General features: G+C 39.5%; 1 protein-coding gene across 2 annotated transcripts in view; it reads right to left on the bottom strand.

Annotated features, from left to right (window-relative positions):
• The window catches only part of ECHDC1 (ethylmalonyl-CoA decarboxylase 1), a 60,642-nt gene extending 35,037 nt beyond the window's left edge, over window positions 1–25,605 (bottom strand). For both annotated transcript variants that reach the window (XM_065911596.1, XM_065911597.1), the window contains exons 1-2: window positions 25,333–25,605; window positions 7,664–7,885 (exon numbers count right to left, since the gene is read on the bottom strand). In XM_065911596.1, coding sequence (XP_065767668.1) covers window positions 7,664–7,883 — 220 coding nt within the window. In that variant the 5' untranslated portion in view covers window positions 7,884–7,885; window positions 25,333–25,605. The remainder of the gene's footprint in view (window positions 1–7,663; window positions 7,886–25,332) is intronic.
• Between the last annotated feature and the right edge of the window lie 360 nt (window positions 25,606–25,965).

The following is a 25,965-nucleotide window of genomic DNA, read 5'->3' as shown; positions in this document are numbered from 1 at the left end:
TAAGATAAATCATAAAGTATAGCTATTCAGTAGTTAACATTAGTAGCTATCTAATCTAAAATCTCTAGAACAGTCTTACCTAATTTTATTTTTTTATAGGCTCATATAAAAGTTGCCTTTTATTCTCTGAACCAAATGAAGGTATGGAGCTGCACTGTCCAATGAAGTAGCCACCACCCAAATGAAGTCACTGAGCACTTGAAATATCGCTAGTCTAAACTGAGATGTGCAGTAGTGTAAACAGATTTTGGCAGGAAAGAGCTCTCTACAGGAAGTCTCTTCTGTCTTGTCACTAACTTAGGCCAGGCAACGCCATCCTCTGCTCATCTCTGGCCTTAGGCACAACTATCAGATCACTGGATGACACAGTACATTGCCTAAGCTGTTGGTTCTTTCCATAGATCAGATAAGTAGAGGTGAAGAATAAGTAACAGAGGACTAGATCTCTTCCCTAGCTTCTTCTTCAGAAATCTCAGGAACAAATCCATGCAAACAAACTATGAACAAGAGCCTCTAAAGAAAACTCACAAAAATTCAACAAGCCAGCACACAGTGGGGGATGGCAATGACTCAGACACTTTATCTCAGTGACTGAGATTATGTCCCCATTTTCCTTTAAAACTTTCATGGCTGAGCAAAATCTTCAGAGGTGGTTTTTGTGGGACACTGAGTCCACCATCTTCCCAGACCGCTAGCATTCTGACTAAAAAGCAACTTTCTTTCCTAACAACACTTGTCTTGAATGCTGATTTTTGAGTAGCAGGCAGCCAGACCCAACTCGCTAACAATAGTGTAAAATACATAGCAGATTTCAAAGACCTGGTACGAAAAAAAGAGGAAAATATCTCATTGATACTTTTTTTTTAATTTTTTTATTCGTTGGAGGCTAATTATATCAATCACAAGTTGCAATATTCTGAATACACTGACTAAACACAATATTATTAAAGTTAACTTAACCCTTCTTTTTCCTTTTAAAACTAGGGCTACCAGAAAATTTTAAATGATATATATAGCTGACACTTGTGTCCTGCATTATATTTCTATTTGTTAACATTTATAGCAAGAGATATCTCTGGAATCTGCTGAGTGTAAAGAAAAGTCATCTTGTGTTTAAAGACTCATCACTGATAATTTACAAAGTTTACAGTCTATTGAATTACATCTATAGTTATGATTATATAAAGACACAAAACTATTGGAATATTTTTGAACCCAATATTTCAAATGCTACTACAAAATATAATTCACAACCCCCTCCCTCTATGAAGCGTGTAACTGATAAACAGAGACTGCCAAAATCACCTTGAAACATGAGTGCTGGGTAGTCAGCAAGGTTATTCATTGGCTTCTGTATTACATCATGGTAGAATAGCTCAAATTTGAGCTTTGGCAAAAAATTACAAATTACCCAGGTCCTAGACCTTGAAGTTTCTTAAATGTAAAATTCTTATATGCCAAGAGTGTTGCCTAGCAATAGAAGGTATTTACGTGTATCTCAGAGTTAGAAAAGGGGCAACAAATAGGCAAGTACAGTGCTTTTACTGATTATTAGAATTACACGGTTAAAATGACAGTCTTATTTTAGTTCACAAAAAAATTAAACTAAATTTTTTTTTTCATTTTAGGGTTTTCTCTTTAGTTTTCAATCTCTGAAATATCCTTCCTTTTGTCTCCAAGTGATATTAGCTGAACACAAATGAAGTTATTAAGCACTTAAAATGTCCATGGAAAAAATAATCAAGCTCAATTTGATTAATTTTATCAACATCTGTATTCATATATATAAAAAAAACATTAAAATATACACAATTAGTAAAAAATGTTCCTAGTTCAAACAAGACAATGATGCCCACTATTGCCACTATTATTCAACATAGTTCTATAAGTACTTGCCACAGCAATCACAGAAGAAAAAGAAATAAAAGGATCCAGATTGGAAAAGAAGTAGTAAAACTCTTACTGCTTACAGACAACATGATACTATACATAGAAAATCCCAAAGATATTACCAGAAAATTACTAGAGTCAATCAGTGAATTTAGTGAAGTCACAGGATACAAAATCAATCAATACACAGAAATTATTTGCATTCCTATATACTAACAATGAAAAATCAAAGAGAAATTAAGGAATCAATCCCACTTACCATTGCAACAAAAAGAATAAAATACCTAGGAATAAACCTACCTAAGGGAGACAAAACAGCTATATACAGAAAACTGTAAGATGCTGATGAAAAAAATCAAACACGACATAAACAGATGGAGAGATATACCATGTTTTTGGATTGGAAGAATCAATATTGTGAAAATGACTATACTACCCAAAGCAATCAACAGATTCAATGCATCCCTATCAAATTACCAATGGCTTTTTTCACAGAACTAGAAAAACAACAACAAAAAAAATCTCACAATTTGTATGGAAACACAAAACACTGTGAGTAGCCAAAAAATTCTTGAGAAAGAAGAATGGAGCTGGAGGAATCAACCTTCTTGATTTCAGACTATACTACAAAGCTATAGTCATCAAGACAGTATGGTACTGGCACAAAAAGAGAAATATAGACCAGTGGAGCAAGACAGAAAGCTCAGAGATAAAGCCACATACCTATGGGCACCTTATCTTTGACAAAGGAGGCAAGAATATACAATGGTGAAGAGACAGTCTCTTCAATAAGTGGTGGTGGGAAAACTAGACAGCCACATGTGAAAGAATGAAATTAGAACATTTCCTAACACCATACACAAAGATAAACTCAAAATGGATTAAAGAACTAAATGTAAGACAAGAAACTATAAAACTCTTACGAGGAAAACATAGGCAGAATACACTTTGGCATAAATCACAGCAAGATCCTCTATGACCCACCTTCTAGACTAAGGGAAATAAAAACAAAAACAAACAAGGGAGACCTTATAAGACTTGAAAGTTTTTGCACAGCAAAGGAAACTATAAACAAGGTATAAAGACAACAAAACACAACTGTCAGAATGGGAGAAAACAACAGCTAATGAAACAACTAACAAAGGATTAATCTCCAAAATAGATAAGCAGCTCATGCAGCTCAATACCAGAAAAACAAACAACTCAACCAAAAAGTGAGCAGAATACCTAAACAGACATTTCTCCAAAGAAGATATACAGATAGCTAAAGGTTAATAGAGTTTTGCCAAGAGAATGCACTGGTCATAGCAAACACCCTCTTCCAACAACACAAGAGAAGACTCTACACATGGACATCACCAGATGGTCAACACCAAAATCAGACTGATTATATTCTTTGCAGCCAAAGATGGAGAAGCTCTACACAGTCACCAAAAACAAGACCAGGGGCAGACTATGGCTCAGATCATGAATTCCTTATTGCCAAATTCAGACTTAAACTGAAGAAAGTAGGGGAAACCACTAGACCATTCAGGTATGACCTAAATCAAATCCTTTATGACTATACAGTGGAAGTGAGAAATAGATTTAAGGGACTTAAATCTGATAGAGAGCCTGATGAACTATGGACGGAAGTTCGTGAAATTGTACAGGACACAGGGATCAAGACCATTCCCATGGAAAAGAAATGCAAAAAGGCAAAATGGCTGTCTGAGAAGGCCTTACAAATAGCTGTGAAATGAAGAGAAGCAAAAAGCCAAGGAGAAAAGGAAAGATATTCCCATTTGAATGCACAGTTCCAAAGAACAGCCAGGAGAAATAAGAAAACCTTCCTCAGCGATCAATGCAAAGAAATAGAGGAAAACAACAGAATGGGAAAGACTAGAGATCTCTTCAAGAAAATTAGAGATACCAAGGGAACATTTCATGCAAAAATGGGCTCAATAAAGGACAGAAATGGTATGGACCTAACAGAAGCAGAAGATATTAAGAAGAGGTGGCAAGAATACACAGAAGAACTGTACAAAAAAGATCTTCACGACCCAGATAACCACAATGGTGTGATCACTCACCTAGAGCCAGACATCCTGGAATGTGAAGTCAAGTGGGCCTTAGAAAGCATCACTACGAACAAAGCTAGTGGAATTGATGGAATTCCAGTTGAGCTATTTCAAATCCTGAAAGATGATGCTGTGAAAGTGTTGCACTCAATATGCCAACAAATTTGGAAAACTCAGCAGTGGCCACAGGACTAGAAAAGGTCAGTTTTCATTCCAATCCCTAAGAAAGGCAATTCCAAAGAATGCTCAAACTACCGCACAATTGCACTCATCTCACACGCTAGTAAGGTAATGTTCAAAATTCTCCAAGTCAGGTGTCAGCAATACGTGAGCCAAGAACTTCCAGATGTTCAAACTGGTTTTAGAAAAGGCAGAGGAAAAATACAAAGAAAAGGCTGAAGAACCAGAGATCAAATTGCCAACATCTGCTTGATCATCAAAAAAGCAAGAGGGTTCCAGAAAAACATCTATTTCTGCTTTATTGACTATGCCAAAGCCTTTGACTGTGTGGATCACAATAAACTATGGGAAATTCTGAAGGAGATGGGAATACCAGACCACCTGACCTGCCTCTTGAGAAACCTGTATGCAGGTCAGGAAGCAACAGTTAGAACTGGACATGGAACAACAGACTGGTTCCAAATAGGAAAAGGAGTACGTCAAGGCTGCATATTGTCACCCTGCTTATTTAACTTATTTGCAGAGTACATCATGAGAAACGCTGGGCTGGAAGAAGCACAAGCTGGAATCAAGACTGCCGGGAGAAATATCAATAACCTCAGATATGCAGATGACACCACCCTTATGGCAGAAAGTGAAGAGGAACTAAAAAGCTTCTTGATGAAAGTGAAAGAGGAGAGTGAAAAAGTTGGCTTAAAGCTTAACATTCAGAAAACTAAGATTATGGCATCTGGTCCCATCACCTCATGGGAAATAGATGGGGAGAAGTGGAAACAGGGTCAGACTTTATTTTTTTGGGCTCCAAATCACTGGAGATGGTGATTGCAGCCATGAAATTAAAAGATGCTTACTCCTTGGAAGGGAAGTTATGACCAACCTAGATAGCATATTAAAAGCAGAGACATTACTTTGCCAATAAAGCTCCGTCTGGTCAAGGCTATGGTTTTTCCAGTGGTCATGTACGGATGTGAGAGTTGGACTGTGAAGAAAGCTGGACACGGAAAAATTGATGCTTTTGACCTGTGGTGCTGGAGAAGACTCTTGAGAGTCCCTTGGACTGCAAGGAGATCCAACCAGTCCATCCTAAAGGAGATCAGTCCTGGGTGTTCATTGGAAGAACCGATGCTGAAGCTGAAACTCCAATACTTTGGCCACCTCATGCGAAGAGTTGACTCATTTAAAAAGACCCTGATGCTGGGAGGGATTGGGGGCAGGAGGAGAAGGGGACGACAGAGAATGAGATGGCTGGTTGGCATCACCGATTCGATGGGCATGGGTTTGAGTAAACTCCAGGAGTTTGTGATGGACAGGGAGGCCTGGCGTGCTGCAATTCATGGGGTCGCAAAGAGTCGGACACAACTGAGCGACTGAACTGAAATGAACTGAATAAACATATGAAAAGATGCTCAATGTCGCTCATAATTCAGTTCAGTTTTCTCATCCTGTCATCCCCTTCTCCTCCTGCCCCCAATCCCTCCCAGCATCAGGTCTTTTCCAAAGAGTCAACTCTTCACATGAGGTGGCCAAAGTACTGGAGTTTCAGCTTCAGCATTAGTCCTTCCAGTGAACACACAGGACTGATCTCCTTTAGGATGGACTGGTTGGATCTCCTTGCAGTCCAAGGGACTCTCAAGAGTCTTCTCCAACACCATAGGTCAAAAGCATCAATTCTTCGGCGCTTAGCCTTCTTCACAGTCCAACTCTCACATCCATACATGACCACTGGAAATACCATAGCTTTGACTAGATGGACCTTTGTTGGCTACAAAGTAATGCCTCTGCTTTTTAATATGCTATCTAGGTTGGTCATAACTTTCCTTCCAAGGAGTAAGCGTCTTTAATTTAATGGCTGCAGTCACCATATGCAGTGATTTTGGAGCCCAAAAAAATAAAGCCTGACACTGTTTCCACTGTTCCCCATCTATTTCCCATGAGGTGATGGGACCAGATGCCATGATCTTAGTTTTCTGAATGTTAAGCTTTAAGCCAACTTTTTCACTCTCCTCTTTCACTTTCATCAAGAAGCTTTTTAGTTCCTCTTCACTTTCTGCCATAAGGGTGGTGTCATCTGCACATCTGAGGTTATTGATATTTCTCCCGGCAATCTTGATTCCAGCTTGTGCTTCTTCCAGCCCAGCGTTTCTCATGATGTACTCTGCAAATAAGTTAAATAAGCAGGGTGACAATATGCAGCCTTGACGTACTCCTTTTCCTATTTGGAACCAGTCTGTTGTTCCATGTCCAGTTCTAACTGTTGCTTCCTGACCTGCATACAGGTATCTCAAGAGGCAGGTCAGGTGGTCTGGTATTCCCATCTCCTTCAGAATTTCCCATAGTTTATTGTGATCCACACAGTCAAAGGCTTTGGCATAGTCAATAAAGCAGAAATAGATGTTTTTCTGGAACCCTCTTGCTTTTTTGATGATCAAGCAGATGTTGGCAATTTGATCTCTGGTTCCTCTGCCTTTTCTAAAAGCAGCTTGAACATCTAGAAGTTCACAGTTCGCGTATTATAATTAGAGAAGTGCAAATCAAAACAACGAGGTATCACCTCACACTGGTCAGAATGGGCCATGATGAAAAAACTACAAAAAATAAAGTTAGAGAGGGTATGGAGAAAAGGAAACCCTCTAACACTGTTGGTGGGAATGTAAACTGGTACAGCCACTATGGAGCACAGTATGGAGATTCCTTAAAAAACTAGGAATGAAACTACATATGACCCAGCAATCGTACTACTGGGCATATACCCTGAGAAAACCAAAACTGAGAGAGACACATGTACCTCAATATTCACTGCAGCACTATTTACAATAGCTAGGATAGGGAAGCAACCTAGATGCCCATTAATAGATGAATGGATAAAGAAGATGTGGTACATATATACAATGAAATATTACTGTCATAAAATGGAATGCATTTGAGTCAGTTCTAATGAGATGGATGAACCTAGAGCCTAATATACAGAGTGAAGTAAGTCAGAAGGAGAAAAACAAGTATCATATATTAATACATATACAAGGAACCTAGAAAGATGGTAATGATGAACCTATTCGCAAGGCAGCAATGGAGACACAGACATAGAGAACAGACTTGTGGACGCAGTAGGGGAAGGAGAAGCTGGGAGAAATTTAGAGAGTAGCATGGAATCATATACATTACCATACGTAAAACAGATAGCCAGTGGGAATTTTCTGTTTGATGCAGGGAGCTCAAACCAGTGCTCTGTGGCAACAGAGAGGGGATCAGGAGGGAGGTGAGAAGGGGGTTCAGGAGGAAGGAGACATACGTATAACTATGACTGATTGATGTATGGTGGAAACCAACACAATATTATAACATAGTTATCCTCCAATTAAAAATAAATAAATTTTTAAAATATTCCTGGTTCACGTGACAACTTTTTGTTTTTTCATGTTCTACAAAGAGTACCATGACTTTCAAGAATTCTGTCTACAGAGTTTAAGGATAAAGATCACAAGATAGCAGGTTAGATTTGGTATCATTCTTTAACATAAGAAAGATCTCTATACCTGAGAAGGCATTCATTTTACTTGGATTGTTCAGCGTAAGAATGCCAATGCCATTGTTTTCCTTCTGAAGGTCAACAGATCCACCAGGAAACTGTTCAAGTTTTTTTTTCACTTCTTCTTCATGGAAGCCATGAGAAGTATTATAAAGTGACATTCCTATCTGATGCAGCAATTTTGTCTTCACAGGGTTAGGCGATGTCTTCAAAAGACTTCTTGCCATTTCTGGAAAAAAGAGAGAAGTATGCAGTAGTCTAGCTAAACAGACACTTTTCTAATATAATACATTAACAGGCTTTAGCGAGAGACCTTTCTGTTTACTGGAAGGACTTCCCTACTTCTCAAAGCACTCTAAGTACAAGATTGCTTCCCTTCTCCCAGCTTCTCAAACCAAAAACTTCACAAAGTACATTATTTCAGTACATCAGTGGGAGACGATGACATAGTTACAGGGCATTTACTGAGATTCAACACACTACGAGGGTTTAGAAAACTATTGCTATTCTGTAGTTAGCACCATCTCCTGCCTCCAGGGAGTCTTCTTCATGATGGCAGTTCTTCTAACTCTAAATCTAAGAAAAAATTCAGTCCAAAAGTCCCTTTGGGAACAACCTCTAGGCAGAAATGCAACAGAGCAGTATTCTTGGTATTAACCTTACCTTATGTAATGCTTTCACAGAAAAAGCTGGAAGGAGTCCCGAGGAAAATGGGGAAAGAAATAGGAACACATGGGTAAGTTTTTTGCATCCCCCAAAGTTCTGTCAACTCTTCTCATTTTATATATCTCATCTCTGGGTAATTGCCTGTTTGTTCAAATGCTTTTTGTAAGTATTTTTGTTGACATAAAAAATACACTCGGATGTGATACAAATTATAAGTTACAGTTAATGAATTTTCACAAGGCAAATACATTCAAGTAAACAGCACTCAGATCAAGAAACAGAACATGAACCTTACAAGGTCCACCATTCATTGTGCCACATTTTGGTCATGACTCCAGATAAGGATAACAACTATCTTGACTCCTAACACTCAAGATTAGTTGGCCTGCTATTGAACTTTATATAAATTGAAAAATATGGTATATATTCTTTTGTCTGGTTTCAACTATGTTTGTGACACCTATTACTATTATTATGTGTAATGAGATTCTAAATAGTCCATTCTTCTCATCGTTGCATTTCATTATGTGAATATACCACTATTCATCAATTCCAATGTAATTGACATTAAGGTTGTTTCTGGGTTTTGGCATTCTGGACATTTGGCATACACCTGCTGTGAACATTTTAGTATCTGTCTTTTGGGTCAACACATATGCACTTCTCTTGGCTATATCTAAAAATAGAAGTACTGGATTAGGCAGCAGCTGGCTAAAACTGATTGTTAAATATTGAAGAAGTTTGCAAGTTGTTTTTTTTTTAAACCACTGGTAGCTTGAAATTGTAAGTAATAAAAAAACTTAAAATAGTCCATTTTCAAGGGTGCTGGCTTTGGGTGGAAAAATTACTATCAGCCAAAGTTGCCCAACAGCTTACTGATGTAGTAACCACAAGGGTTATAAAACTGGAAAGTCCGGGCAAACAAAGGGAGGGTGGAATGTCTAGGATTTTCGTGGAGTCTCATTCTACTGGTGAATTCAAAACAGAAAAACATGAATAAGTGCACAGAAAAGGAAGAAACAAGATGTCAGTGAGGGGTCAGCCCATAAACAGAGAGGGAACAAACCTAGGAAACGTCAGGGAAGACTGTTCACTCCACAGTACTCAGGCAAGAAGGAACTGGGGGAAGGATTTGCATGCTAGGGGATAAAATTGCTTGTTTTAATGACACTGGGAATGCCTGCCCACCAGACACCAGATCTTGCAAGACCGTCATTAAAGCCTCTCTTCTGGCTGTACCTAGTGTCTCCAAGTCCATTCTTTCAGTCTGGGCCAGTGGGCTTTATTTCCCACAGAAATTACTCGTGGTGAAAGTATTAGCAAACTCTACATATCAATCTCTCTCTCTTTCTCAAACTCACACACATCACACACACATTGCCATTTTCCATTTTCCAAGGACTGGTCATAATGGTCACATCTGTTCATTTTTTCCACTTTAAGAGATACTGGCTACTAAGAGTTTTCATATCCACAGAGAGTGAACACTCCAGTTGCTCCACGATCTTATTAATCACTTGCTCATGTCTTTTTATTTTCTTTCTTTCCATTTTAGGCATTCTAGATAGTGGTACAGTCATTGTGGTATATCACTTTGCATTTCTATGACATCTAATGAAGTGAAGTTCCATTTTCACATGCTAATCTGTTATTTGCATATCATCTTTTGTAAAGTGCCTCTTCCAAGGTTTTTTACCCATTTTTTCTATTTATTTACCTTTTATTCTAGCACAAGCTGGAATCAAGATTGCCGGGAGAAATATCAATATCCTCAGATAAGCAGATGACACCACCCTTAGGGCAGAAAGTGAAGAAAAACTAAAAAGCCTCTTGATGAAAGTGAAAGAGGAGAGTGAAAAAGTTGGCTTAAAGTTCAACATTCAGAAAACTAAGATCATGGCATCTGGTCCCATCACCTCATGGGAAATAGATGGGGAAACAGTGGAAACAGTGAGAGACTTTATTTTGGGGGCTCCAAAATCACTACAGATGGTGATTGCAGCCATGAAATTAAAAGACGCTTACTCCTTGGAAAGAAAGTTATAACCAACCTAGACAGCATTTAAAAAGCAGAGACATTATTTTGTCAACAAAGGTCTGTCTAGTCAAGGCTATGGTTTTTCCAGTGGTCATGTATGGATGTGAGAATTAGACTAGAAAGAAAGCTGAGTGCCAAAGAATTGATGCTTTTGAACTGTGGTGTTGGAGAAGACTCTTGAGAGTCCCTTGGATTGCAAGGAGATCCAATCAGTCCATCCTAAAGGAGATCAGTCCTGGATGTTCATTAGAAAGACTAATGTTGAAGCTGAAACTCCAATACTTTGGCCACCTGATGCAAAGAACTGACTCATTTGAAAAGACCCTGATGTTGGGAAAGATTGAGGACAGGAGGAGAAGGGACGACAGAGGATGAGATGGTTGGATGGCATCACCAACTTGATGGACATGAGTTTGGGTAGGCTCCAGGAGTTTGTGTTGGACAGGGAAGCCTGGCATGCTGCAGTTCATGGGGTCGCAGAGAGTCGAACACAACTGAGTGACTGCACTGAAATGAACTGAACCTTTTACTACTAACTTGTAGAAATTCTTTAATTCATTTGCCTATAGCTTTTATTAAAACTCTTAAGACAATAAATCCTGCGTTTCCATCTCCACTGGAAATGTTATGCCTGTGTACTCCTAAATCAAACAAAAATCAACTTCCTTGTTCCTTACCTCTAGATGTAACACAGGCTTCTCAAAATCAGTTTAAACCTGAACTCACACTACTAAAACCTGTAACTACTTTATTCCTTCCCTTAACTATATGTAGTATCAACAACACAGAAAGCCAGAGTAGAAAACCCAATCTCCTTCCCCTCCTTGATTTCTCATGTGCAATCTATCTTTTTTATTTTCCCAATCCTTTATTTCCCCTACAACAAAGTTCAAACCTATGTCTCTGGATGAATACAATGGCCACCATTAGTTTCACACTACTCCTTAAAATCAGAGCTATCTTTCTACAGTATGCTCTTAAAAGCACAAATCTACAAATACATTTTCAAAGAAATTGAAAAGATTTAAAATAGGGTGACTTCTCAGGACTTGAGCATGAACTTAAAAAATGAAGAAGAAATAAAGTGATAAAGGTTGATAATACTTAAGTCTATGGGAAATGGAAGGTGAAGTTCAAAAATATACTAATATATGAAATAGCTATGAAAAAATAAAGGATTTTAGAGGCTTTCTAAATTATTGACTAAATGTAAATATCAAGTTTTCTCAAGATTCTCTTAGCTAGGGGAGGAAATCTACACTAAAAATTTCAGGAGCTGTTGAGAAATGACAAGCAATGGGGCTAGAACCAAATTAAATGAGCAAACAAAACTTAATGTTCTAATGCCTACATATTATATATATACATATTATATACATATATATTAGGGGAACCACTGCCCAAAACCACCTACCCTGGCCAGGGTTGACAGTAACCACTTGTATGACTTATCTTACAACAGGAGACCTTGGTAGGGAACACGGAAGCTACCACCAACTGGAAGAACTTGGGAAAAGTCAAAAGTAGTGAGACACCAATTCATATGTCCTGCCAACCTCCCAGAATCCTTCTCACTGGAATCCATCTTGGCTGAACAATGCACAGGCCACCAGGAAGGAACCTGAGTCAGAATGATTAGCCAGAGACAACCCAGAAACTAACTTCATTACCATAAAACCCAACACTGCAAGCCACATGGCAGAGCAGTTCTGGGTTCCCTTACCCTGCTGCTCTTCACCTGGGGGCCACTTCCCAATGAAGTCTCTTGCTTTGTCAACACGTTTATCTTCTGGAACAATTCATTTCTAAGTGTTAGATACGCAGCACCTACTCTTGAACCCTGTAAGGCATCTCCCTTCCTGCAGACCCTTTCCTGCAACATACATAAGCTCACAACTCCAGCCACATGCATAAAAAATCCATCCCGACCCCAAACACTGTTCTCTCTTTTTCATCTCCCCTTTCATTATCCCCAGATTCAAGCTCAGTGATCAATGTTTGTGGGAAAAGTAAAGAAATAGATGAAAATACTGTACATCATTTCAAAATGAGTTTGGAAGCCTTTTTGCTTTTTTGAAGATAAAATCTGAGAAACATACACAACCACTAGATTAGCAATTAAGATAAATCTTTTAAAACAGGACAGGATTCTTTATTGGATTATTTAAAGTAGACAATAGTTTCATTCTAAGAATAAAAAATGGGTTGAAGAGTTCTGTGCATAAGAGTCATTAAGTAAATTATACACTACATGTAGGTTTTTATAGTCAAGAAATTCATAGGACTGGAATCCTAGTATATAAACACATGTGCATATGATAAGATATATTTGGTAAGACATAATTGATAACAGTTCAATGGAAATTAACTGAGTTCTTATTAGTCATCTCTCCTTTATTAACTAGCTATTTCAGGAGGAAAAAAAAATTTTACCCTCAACAAATTTTAAGTTTTATCAAAGAAACGATGTACACATTAAGCAAAAATAACTCAATTCTCTAATTGAAAACAGAACAAAATTCTTCCTTTTATTACGCTTTATTCAGTTCAGTTCAGTCGCTCAGTCGTGTCCGACTCTGCAACCCCATGAATCGCAGCACGCCAGGCCTCCCTGTCCATCACCAACTCCTGGAGCTTACTCAAACCCATGTCCATCTAGTCGGTGATGCCATTCAACCATCTCATCCTCTGTCATTCCCTTCTCCCCCTGCCCCTAATCCCTCCCAGCATCAGGGTCTTTTCCAAAGAGTCAACTCTTCACATGAGGTGGCCAAAGTACTGGAGTTTCAGCTTTAGCATCAGTCCTTCCAATGAACACCCAAGACTGATCTCCTTTAGGATGGACTGGTTGGATCTCCTTGCAGTCCAAGGGACTCTCAAGAGTCTTCTCCAACACCACAGTTCAAAAGCATCAATTTTTCGGCACTCAGCCTTCTTCACAGTCCAACTCTCACATCCATACATGACCACTGGAAAAACCATAGCCTTGATTAGACGGACCTTTATTGGCAAAGTAATATCTCTGCTTTTTAATATGGTATCTAGGTTGGTCATAACTTTCCTTTCAAGGAGTGAAAGTGAAGTCGCTCAGTCATGTCCAACTCTTTGCGACTCTGTGGACTATGGCCCACCAGGCTCCTCCTGGCTCACCAGGCTCCTCCATCCATGGAATTTCCCAGGCAAGAATACTGGAGTGGGTTGCCATTTCCTTCTCCAGGGGATCTTCCCGACCCAGGGATCAAACCCAGGTCTCCCGCATTGTAAGCGTCTTTTAATTTCATGGCTACAATCACCATCTGTAGTGATTCTGGAGCCCCCAAAATAAAGTCTCTCACTGCTTCCACTGTTTCCCCATCTATTTCTCATGAAGTGATGGGATCAGATGCCATGATCTTAGTTTTCTGAATGTTGAGCTTTAAGCCAACTTCTTCACTCTCCTCTTTCACTTTCATCAAGAGGCTCTTTAGTTCTTCTTCACTTTCTGCCCTAAGGGTGGTGTCATCTGCATATCTGAGGATATTGATATTTCCCCCAGCAATCTTGATTCCAGCTTGTGCTTCTTCCAGTCCAGCGTTCCTCAAGATGTACTCTGCATATAAGTTAAATAAGCAGAGTGACAATATACAGCCTTGACATACTCCTAAGCTTTATTAGAGACCTGATTTTTTTTCCTCTCTTCACCAGTAAACTTTTATCATGAAGTCTAAGAATTTTCTGTAGTCAGAAAGGGACCTGAAGATACTAAATCAGTGCACAGGATTATGATATTTTATTTCCCTTCATTCTTTCCAAGTTTTCACATTTTAAGCAGAAGTAGAACAAAAATTAAGCAACATCCTAATTTGCTGGGGAGTAATGAAAGGAAAAAGTAACTCAGATTAGCTTTTCTCTACAATGTCTTGTAGAGACCAAACATTGTAGAGACCAAAATATTGGCAGAGGTCGCTACCTTTAAGAAACTCTCATCTTACATACTTTCAGAGTATCAGTTCTTCACCTAACTATTTTAGCACTAACCAATTAGAACGAAAATGATACAACCACACTCCCCTTCCAAAACAAATCTAGGAAAACAGGAAACAAGACCCACACTTCCATTTCACAAGTAATGAAAGCTTACCTATGTGTGAAGCTTTCCTCTAGGGAGTCACCTACTTACTGTCAAATTCTAAAACAACAGGAGAGATCTTAAAGTTCTTACTCTTTTTCTCCAAATAAATACATATATTTTTATAGCAGAATATTAATTTATTAAAAATCTTTAAAACTTGAGGCATCTGACTTCAGACTCTACTACAAAGTCACAGTCATCAAGACAGTATGGTACTGGCACAAAGACAGAAATATAGATCAATGGAACAGAATAGAAAGCCCAGAGATAAATCCACGAACCTATGGACACCTTATCTTTGACAAAAGAGGCAAGGATATACAATAGAAAAAAGACAACCTCTTTAACAAGTGGTGCTGGGAAAACTGGTCAACCACTTGTAAAAGAATGAAACTAGAACACTTTCTAACACCATACACAAAAATAAACTCAAAATGGATTAAAGATCTAAATGTAAGACCAGAAACTATAAAACTCCTAGAGGAGAACATAGGCAAAACACTCTCCGACATAAATCACAGCAAGATCTTCTATGACCCACCTCCCAGAATATTGGAAATAAAAGCAAAAATAAACAAATGGGACCTAATGAAAATTAAAAGCTTTTGCACAACAAAGGAAACTATAAGTAAGGTGAAAAGACAGCCCTCAGATTGGGAGAAAATAATAGCAAATGAGGAAACAGACAAAGGATTAATCTCAAAAATATACAAGCAACTCCTGAAGCTCCATTCCAGAAAAATAAATGACCCAATCAAAAAATGGGCCAAAGAACTAAACAGACATTTCTCCAAAGAAGACATACAGATGGCTAACAAACACATGAAAAGATGTTCAACATCACTCATTATCAGAGAAATGCAAATCAAAACCACAATGAGGTACCATTACACGCCAGTCAGGATGGCTGCTATCCAAAAGTCTACAAGCAATAAATGCTGGAGAGGGTGTGGAGAAAAGGGAACCCTCTTACACTGTTGGTGGGAATGCAAACTAGTACAGCCACTATGGAAAACAGTGTGGAGATTTCTTAAAAAACTGGAAATAGAACTACCATATGACCCAGCAATACCACTTCTGGGCATACACACTGAGGAATCCAGATCTGAAAGAGACACGTGCACCCCAATGTTCATCGCAGCACTGTTTATAATAGCCAGGACATGGAAGCAACCTAGATGCCCATCAGCAGATGAATGGATAAGGAAGCTGTGGTACATATACACCATGGAATATTACTCAGCCGTTAAAAAGAATTCATTTGAATCAGTTCTAATGAGATGGATGAAACTGGAGCCCATTATACAGAGTGAAGTAAGCCAGAAAGATAAAGAACATTACCGTATACTAACACATATATATGGAATTTAGAAAGATGGTAATGATGGCTCTATATGCAGGGCAGAAGAAGAGACACAGAAGTACAGAACAGACTTTTGAACTCTGTGGGAGAAGGTGAGGGTGGGATGTTTCGAAAGAACAGCATGTATATTATCTGTGGTGAAACAGACCACCAGCCCAGGTGGGATGCATGAGCCAAGTGCTCGGGCCTGGTGGGGAATACGTGTAACTCTATGGCTGATTCATATCAATGTATGACAAAACCCACTGAAAAATAAAAAAATTTTTTAAAAAATAAATAAATAAAACTTGAGGCATCACTTCAAGTAATTAAACAGCTGCCCACAATCACAAATCTTTTGAATAGTTAAGAATATATTTTACATAAAATATGTATATGATGAAATAACAGTATTTATGTTATGAGACCATGACATGATTATTCCTAAATTACTTCTATAAAAGACTACTGTCTTAAATTTGAAATCAGGTTTTATTACTGTGACTAGAATTAAAATAAACGTAGACATGAAGAAACCTAACCTAAGATACTTTTGAAAAAGTTAGGTTTCAGAATGAGCATGTTGTATTTCTTAACCTAGACAATGGATACACAGGTATTTATTTTTCTTGTTGCTATTCTTTAAACTCTTCTTATGCTTTTTTAACTATGTGCAAGTATGCTACATTTCTCATTAAACTTTTTTCTTATTAAAGGATACCATTTCTTTTTTTTTTCTTCCCGACTCAGACTCCAGTTCGCATCACCCGCTAAAGGATAACATTTCAAATCTGGAATGGAGAGGTATCTCTGCCTTTGCCAATAATCTCTCCCAATCGTCTAAAACACCAATTTCAAAACTAATTTGTCTAAGTATTCTGTTTTTTTGCATAGAAGATATTTAATAAAGAACACAAATATTGCTATATTGCTATAGGTGGCCACATAGGTATCTGGAGTCTCTGGCAGTTCTGAAAACTAAGAATTGTCCTCGTTAAAGGTAATAACATTTCTTAAAACTTGATGACCAGAAATAAGGTAAGAAAGAATCAGAGACGCTCCTGCCTCCAGTAAATTAAAAAACTCCTATCAGCAGGGACCACGTCTCATTCATGGTTTTAGCACACAGAGTTTTTACATTTAACATTTGTGGTACTAAATGATACCTAATGTGGTTATTACTGTATAGGGATTAACTATAGTTCTTGTTATTGTTGTATGCTCAGTCGAGTCCAACTCTTTGTGACTCATGGACTGTTAGCCCTCCAGGCTCCTCTGTTCATGGAATTTTCCAAGCAAGAATACTGAAGTGGGTTGCCATTTCCTCCTCCAGGGAATCTTGCCCACCCAGGGACCAAACCTGCATCTCCTGCACTGGCAGGGGATTCTTTACCCCTAGAGCCACCTAGGAAGCCCAGTGATTACTGTATACCTAACCATCATTTCCCAAACTAAATAAAAGATCTCTATTTGCCAGACAGAAAAAGTTTATTTCACTGTGGGGATTCTAGGAATTCCAAGTCCAGAACATGTAGCTCCAAGTGCTTAAGGGTATTATAGTCAGCCAGAGAAGAAGGTCTCCTTTTCACTGGCCCCTGGTCAGTTTGATGCAGAACCACCACTCCACTATCATTCCCAGCTTACGAGTCCCTACCCCTCTTCACAAGAAGGACAAGAGCTGTGGGTCTGATTTTTTTTTTTTTCCAGGTATACAAATCAGGTTTGCATACAACACAATCTCTACCAGATCATTAATAAAAATATTGACTTTTTTTTAAGAAATGAGGTTAAGTTATAGATAATAAGACATTACCTACTTATAATGTCTGTGGTTAGTGGTTCACATTTTATAAGGATTTGGTTAGTAGTGTACTTCATACTTTAACTATATAACAGATTTCTCTCACAAGGGTTACAGCGAGGCAATTACATTCTCTGACTTTCTCAGAATCAGAGGCATTTTACGCAGGGAGTACTGAGGCTAAGACCTAGTAACTGTTAGTGGGAAACGTAAGTGGAGAACCCATGACTTCATCTACTTTCCCCTACTTTCCCTGGTCCTTCTTACAAAGAAGGAGACTATTGGTTTTGAGCCAAGATAAGTAATTCAGTCACAGCACTACAGCTCTCTGTAGAAGGCAACAATGTGAAACTATTTCCACTGGTACTGCTGCCACTTTGGATTTTCTTTGTTCTGATTTCCCTTCTTTCCTCCTTTTCATCTCTACTGCCTTCTCTCTCACGCTCCCCTCTCTGCCTCTCAACTTATGTGGGACATGGAACCAGGGGCTGCCTTTACCTTGGGAAAGCGTTTGAAGAAGATTAAAGCTGTAGGGCTCAGGGTTTCTTAGGCCTGCTTCTAGTCTAGGAAAAGTAAGCTCTCAAGGTCACTGGCCAAATCAGTTCACAAAACTGAGAGGCCTACGCAGAGAGAGCCAAACACAACATGACCAAGCTGGCTTTTGCCTACAATGTGCTCTCTGCGTGTTTTGTCCCTAGTGATAAGTCATGTATAGAAGAGACCATTAAACGGAAAATTCATTTCAGGGTGAGGTCTTTTCCATGTTGACCATGACTTTAATGTAAGAGAACTATGCCAAAGAAACTTGATGAGAACTTAGATGGCTATTTAAAAAAAGAAAAAAGGTGCCTATGTTTTCCATAGTATTCTGTTTAGGGAAAATAAAGAGTTAAACTAGAAAATAAGAAGGAGTAAGACTTGTAAAATCATTAGCATTTTTAATTATTATAAAGGGATTATAGAATCAATAAACAACATATCTTTTCTCATTGTAAGGAGTCTGTCTGTTTTGTCTTCACAAACGTCCCCCACCACCACCACCTCCAATGAGGCTTCCCAGGTGGCGCCAGTGGTAAAGGAATCCACCTGCCAATGCAGGAGATTAAGAGACGCAGGGTCGGGAAGATCCCTTGGAGAAGGAAATGGCAACCCACTCCAGCATTCTTGTCTGGAGAATCCCATGGACAGAGGAGCCTGCTGGGATACAGTCCATAGTGTTGTAAAGAGTCAGACAAGACTAAAGTGACTCAGCATGGCACCTCGCTCCAATATCCAAAACATCAGTATAGACATCATCAGATCTGTACCTCTTTACACTTAAATCATTACCAAATTTAAACATTATGTCACTAATATTTTTGCCTCATTGGACATCTTTGATATGCTGATTTTTCCATGGAAACCTCATAATAAAAACCTCATGGATCCTTTCCTCTATTGATTCCGTTTTTGTTTTGTTTTGTTTTTGCCTCCCAAATTCCTGTCCTCCTTCCACTAACTCTCCCTTCTTTCCTCTCCTCATATCCCCTTGTCTGTGGCAGAAAGTAGTACCTGAGAAACTCAAGGACATTGCTAAGCCTCTCAAGTTTGCTGACCCCAAGATTAGGGATCCAATCCTTGACACTGGATAAGATCCTATTATGAAAACTTTCTGGAGAATGGCAAGGCAACCCACTTCAGTATCTTGCCTGGAGAATCCCCATGGACAAAGGAGTCTGACAGGCTACAGTCCTTGGGGTTGCAGAGAATTGGACACGACTGAACAACTTACCACTTATTACAAGGATCAGTTCAGTTCAGTCACTCAGTCATGTCTGACTCTTCACAACCCCATGGACTGTAGCCTGTCAGGGTTGCTAACCTATCCTGCTGGTTGTTTTACTGCCCTACCACAGCAGATTCAGCCCAGCTGAACAAGCTTACAACTACGCCATCGGAAAGTGGAAAGAGAAGAGAGCAGAGATCAAAGGTTTCACTCTCTCCATGTTTTCTAACTTTTTCAAAGGCAAACAAGCTCCCCTCCCCGCACAGAGACTAAGCTCTCAGTTCTCTTAGAAGCTGTAACCTGATTCATCAGGTGCTGGAAATCTCCAGAAAGTGAACACAGACACATACTGAGCAAGAAAACAATAAGCATAAGGCAGGGAGTAAACAACAAAAAATCAGAACTATTCCACTTCAGACTGTCAGCATATGACCTGTTTTCGGCATCTGAATTTGGTTTTAGGCTGTCATTAATTAACACTTCACTTCCCTGGTGGCTCAGACGGTAAAGCGTCGGCCTACAATGCAGGAGACCCAGGTTCGACCCCTGGGTCAGGAAGATCCTCTGGAGAAGGAAATGGCAACCTGCTCCAGTACTCTTCCTGGAAAATCCCATGAACGGAGAAGCGTGGTAGGCTGCAGTCCATGGGGTCGCAAAGAGTCAGACATGACTGAGCGACTTCACTTTCTTTCTTTCTTAATTAACCTACCTTTCAAGTTTCACTACTTGAGTCAAACACTACCATGTATGTAGTGAGTATGCCACACATACCTTTTTTCCTCCCAGCCAAAAGGAACTTCTTCCAGTTTTTCATATCCTTCAGGTGTTCTATTCATTCCAACCCTCTGAGTGTGATTCCCCATTACACCTTTTTCTTCCTCAAAGCAACTCCAAATCCACCCCTCTAATACTCTCAACTACACAAAATACTCTGTCTGCTCTCACAATGCTTAGATCCTTCCCTAACCGTCACTCACACTTCGCTGTAACCACTTTAACCAAATCTTTCCACTAGATTTAGCTGCAAGAGGACATTTACAATATTTGGTACAGTACTTGACAAATATTCGCCAATAACAATTTGGTACACAAGGCTTGAGAATCCACAACACAAGACAAGGCTAAAGAATCTGTCCACAAGTCAACTCTACCTACCCTGTTCATTAATCCCACCACTCACCCTGTTTCAGGTCCCTTCTCTGCAAGCCGGTCTCTCTTCTTGGAACGCTGATCACTGCCAACTCACCAGCTACCTAAGATCTACTTATGTTTCAGGTCAGACCAATAAAATATCAAGAAAAGATCAGATGTTTTATTACTATGCTCCTCCCTCCCCCAGCTGATTTCACAATTACATGTATGTGTGCAGCATTAAAAGAATTGTGGAGGCTCAAAAAGAATACTAGAATGAAAGAACATTTACCAAAAGCGAGCTATTCATTTTTGTTGTTGAAAAGCTGCCTGCATGAAATGAATGATGCAAATTTTACTTAAGCAAGATAACAAATATGGGCAGTGAGGACAATTATAGAGTTCCCAGAGAACGTTACCAACCGTTGAAATCAATTTCTAGGCACAAAATTAATTTATAAGAGTTCCATTTAATTGGTCTAAAAATGTTACTTATATAAATTATCAGAAATATAAGAGCAATTCACACGAATGCTTTTGTGGTTCATGTGATAGTTTAAATTTGTTAGTCTAATTGAAACAGGCATGTCTTGAGTCATCAGCACTGAATATACTTTTATTCCACATGAGTTTACTAGTCAGATATTCACATTATCTCTGCTGCAAATCTGTCAGAAAAAAAATTGCTTGAGATGATGGCTGACTTTGTCTAATGAATCATTAAGTTTTTGTGAGTAACTTAAACATAAATATTGGGAACAAATAATTCAGATAGGTAAAAATGGGATAAGAGTTTTTAGGTGCAACAATTATATTTTACAATACATGTACTTAAAAATGGCATACTGAAATCTTTCGGGGTTACTTAAAATGTCAGAGTTTTGCTAAGATAAATTACATGACTGACTAGAATTGTTTTTATCATACACACTAATTTCTCACCTACATGTGTCTTTTTTAAATGCTTCTGTTTCATCCTTTGTCTCTGCTTTTAATATGCTGTCTAGACTGGTCATAGATTTTCTTCCAAGGAGCAATCATCTTTTAATTTCATGGCTGCAGTCACCATCTACAGTGACTTTGGAGCCCAAAAAAATAAAGTCTCTCACTGTTTCCATTGTTTCCCCATCTATTTGCCATGAAGTGATGGGACTGGATGCTATGATCTTAGTTTTTTGAATGTTGAGTTTTAAGCCAGCCTTTTCACTCTCCTCTTTCACTTTCATCAAGAGGCTCTTTAGTTATTCCTCACATTCTGCCATAAGTGTGGTGTCATCTGCATAAATGAGGTTACTGATATTCCTCCCAAAAATCTTGATTCTAGCTTGTGCTTCATCCAGCCCAGCATTTCTCATGATGTACTCTGCAAATAAGTTAAATAAGCAGGCTGACAATATACAGCCATGGTTTTAAAGATGTGGTCACAGAAATGACCAAATAGACTTGTCGATTACATTAAATTGAACCTTCATCTTTAATTAGTACTATTTTTAAGTCTTTTGTCATTTATAGACAGTTGTTTATACTCCGAGGCTTCGGCAAATGTGTTTATCTTCAAAGAAATTCATGTAAAAGATTCTGACAAATACTCTAGGATGAAATTGTTAGATAATTTTAAAATACTGCACAGAACTAGATGTAAAGGACCCTTTTTCCCCCCTCTCCTTTAAGAAAATGTATCTTTACAACAAGGGTTAAAACATTTATTTTTTTTTCCTCCCTTCTTGATCCCTCCAGAATTTAAAAACCCAAGTATTTTTTTTCATGACAATATGTATATTTGCATAAATTCAGTGGGAATCTGTTCTCCTCATAACAAGACACCACTGGAAATACTGGTTATATTACCACGGCTTTGGCTGTATTATCATATTCAAGAAAGGTGTACATAGACTCAGATATGACCAGACAGCTTTATGGACCTACTCAAGAAAAATAAATAAATAAATTGGCCGGGTACCTTGTTTACAAGGTTCAAGCAAAACAATTTTGAAAAAGAACTTACATGATCAGTCACTATTCTCATTTCATTTATGTAAATAATCAAACCAAGTTCAATACCAACAAGTTAGTTTTACTATGATTATCTATAATAAAAGGATAATCATGGAGAAAGAAATCATGTTTTCACTTACACAGATATTAAATTCCAGTCCTACCAGTGATCTTCAAGGTTTTGTTATATACCTATATGCTCGACTGGATCCCAAATTCTTCTGCTGTTGTTGTTCAGCCGTGTCTGACTCTTTGCCACCCCATGTACTGCAGCACGCCAGGCTTCTCTGTCCTTCACTAACTCCCAGAGTTTGCTTAAACTCATGTCCATTGAGTCAGTGATGGAACCCAACCATCTCAACCTCTGTTGCCCCATTCTCATCCTGTCCTCAGTCTTTCCTAGAATCAGGGTCTTTTCCAATGAGCCAGCTCTTGGGATCAGGTGGCCAAAGTAACTCTTTGGTCAAATATTTTTACTATCTTTAAATGTCTGGCTACTCCTCTTCAAACTAATTTTTCAATTTTCTTCCACTTTTCTGGTTTGAAATCAGTAAGAAAAAAGACTGCTCTTGAATTTCCTTGAAACGGTCTATAGCAGGTCCTCCTCACGACCTGGAAGGTAAACAAACTTCCGGGACTTTAAACTTGAGTACACATCTCACAGCTAAAGAAGACTTCACCTGACACATGGTCCTATAAAAACACTGGAAACATCCAAATCAAACAGACTAGAAAGAGAAGCAGCTAATAACTGAGTCAGATAGCTTTCCAAAGATGACCTGACCAGAGTTGTATACCCGTTTGGTCACTGTTGCTTTTCTCTTTCTCTCTTTCACGGAAAGACAATATCCTTATTGGTACTTCTCAAATTATTGCAAAAGGGGACAACCTCTTCTTTTGATTATGGTCTTTCAGAATCCCCATGACAAATTAATCTTTTCACTTGCCTTTTTTTTTTTTTAAAAAGAGTTAGAAGGTTCAGAATTCACTTAAGTTTTTCCTTGTCTGGACTATTAACTATTTCTGGATTCTTATCTAGAGTCATGGTTTCTGAATTTGCAACCTCATAGCCTGTATTACTGGGTAATGCATTTGGTTCTGAACAGTTCTTTCGAAATAACAATACTATTTTAATGGCCTTTCCAGGTGGTGTTAGTAGTAAAGAATCTGCCAGTGAAGGAGATGTAAGAGATGTGGGTTAGATCCCTGGGTCGGGAAGACCCGCGCCCCCTCCCCGGAGGAGGGCATGGCAACCCACTCCAGTGTTCCTGTCAGGAGAATCCTAGAGACAAAAGAACCTGCCAGGCTACAGTCATAGGGTTGCAAAGAGTCAAAGACAACTCAAACGAATTAGTATGCATGCATGGTCACTCTGAGTGGGAACTTTCAGGAAGCATATCTGACACCAGATTTGCCTCAGTGGGAAGAGCCTTTTTTCCCTTGGGTTCGAGTAAATGTCAGAGAAAACATGATTAGAGAAGTAGAAACTCAAGTGCATAGAAGAATCAGAGAGAAAGACCACTTGCAACAGGGTCACCTGACTCTCCCCCTTCTCCAGCATGATTTCTTTTATTGGCTACTCTCAGGCTTAAGGTCCTAGTTTAGAACCATCATACAATTTGGTTCTAAACTTTTATTTATAATTCTGCTTTGTGTAACTATTTTAAGTTCTGTATTTTGCTGCCTGTCAAATCTTTGTAAAACCAGTTTGTCCAACAAGGTGATGGTTGCTCCACATTTCAAAATGATCAGAACGATCTCTAACGCTTAAGATCTTAAGAAGAGTAGACTGCAATTTCTCCCTTCTACTCCTCGTTAGGTTTCCTCAGTAGGTTTCCAATCGGTGCACTTTCCTCTCCAAGGTGGGGCGCAAAGTGGACCAAGAAGTCCTTCTTGGCACCAAGGGACAAGGGCCACTGAAACTGGAAAACCTGACTCTTCATCAGCGATGCTTTCAGAGAAAAGCACAAAACGTCAAACTGAATAAAGAAAACATCATTTTAAATAGTTGGAAGGACACACTATCAAAGGAGGCATCAATTACTCCTTGTTAATTACATACTCCAACAAGAGAGCATCATTTACAGACCCACTAGAAGGGGACATTTCCTGTGTACTTAGCTACTTAGCCTATGAGAAACCATCACCACCTGAATTCTCACCTCAACCCAGAACTTTCTTTAAAGCAACTCCTGCCAACTTCCTCCTCCTTCTCTTTAACATAATGGGCGTCTTCTTTGTTGAACTTATCTATGACTTTTGCTACAGTTCGCTTGTCCCAACTCCAAATCCTTGGCTACTCCCAAATAAGTCCATTTTGCTGGTAAAAGAACTGGCTGTTTTATTTTTTATCGTGAAAGCTTCATGCCTTCCACTTTATTTTGCATTTCTCCAAAAGGAGGCTGCCCACTTCATGGCAGTGTGAACTCAAATGTATCACCTAAATTATCTTCTTCCGTCTTTATTATTTTTTTTTAACACTACTGAGAAAGATTGAGGGCAAGAGGAGAAGGCGGCGACAGAGGATGACATGGTTAGACAGCATCACAAACTCAAATGGACATGAAATTGTGCAAACGCAGGGAGATACTGAAGGACCGGGAAGCCCGGTGTGGTGCAGTTCACGGGGTCCCAGAGAGTCCGACACGACTTAGCCACTGAACAACAACTGAGTACAGGAATTGGAAAGTGTTCAGCATTTAAATGAAATTTAAATAAATTCAGCACTGAAATCACGCGTCTCTATCCTTTGGAAAACGTCGGCATCAGCTATTTCTTCACCTTCACAGGGAAGTTACACTGACTTTTCCCCATCACCTTCGCTCACCTGACAAAAGGCTCTGCGTCGCTCTGCACGGCGTCCCTCTGCCCAGCACAGGCCAGTGGGCCTGCGGCCCGACCTCACACGGACCGCGCCGCCAAAGCCCCGCGGGTCGCCGTCTGGAATTCCAGTGAAGAACCGCTAAAGTCCATTACACAGCAACTGCTAGGGTTCGCCAAGACATGCTCCTTAAAGTGCAGTCCCGGCAGCCAGACAGCAGCCACACGACCCTGAAGACCGCACTGGAGACGACATCCACTTCCGCCCCGTCGCGCCCCTCTTCCGCCCCAACGTGCCACTCTTCCTCTCCGCCTGGCTCCTCTTCCGCTTTCCCGCCCCGCCCCCGCCGCGCTGGCCGCCCTTTCTCTGGCCGGTGGCGAACCGGTTCGTGCCTTAAAGTGTCTGCTCCTTGCTGGGCGCCTGGCTTTCCCGCTCCTGGGAGGGCACCCCAGACCCAGGAGCCCCGCCCCCGACGCGGAGCGCCCCTCTGTCTACCAGGTGCCCGCAGGTGCTCGTGTAGTAAGCGAGCTGGGAAAGCCGGTCCCTGGTCCCGAGCTTCGCTACGCAGGGCTGGGGCCCCGAAGCTCTGAAATCCTGCAGTCCTGCTTTTTTTCAGGCTTCCATGTAAACGTGGAGGAG

Source organism: Muntiacus reevesi, chromosome 19, assembly GCF_963930625.1.
Source record: "Muntiacus reevesi chromosome 19, mMunRee1.1, whole genome shotgun sequence".
Lineage (NCBI taxonomy): Eukaryota > Metazoa > Chordata > Mammalia > Artiodactyla > Cervidae > Muntiacus > Muntiacus reevesi.
Note: the sequence above shows the minus strand (reverse complement) of the source record. Positions and strands in the feature narration are given on the sequence as shown.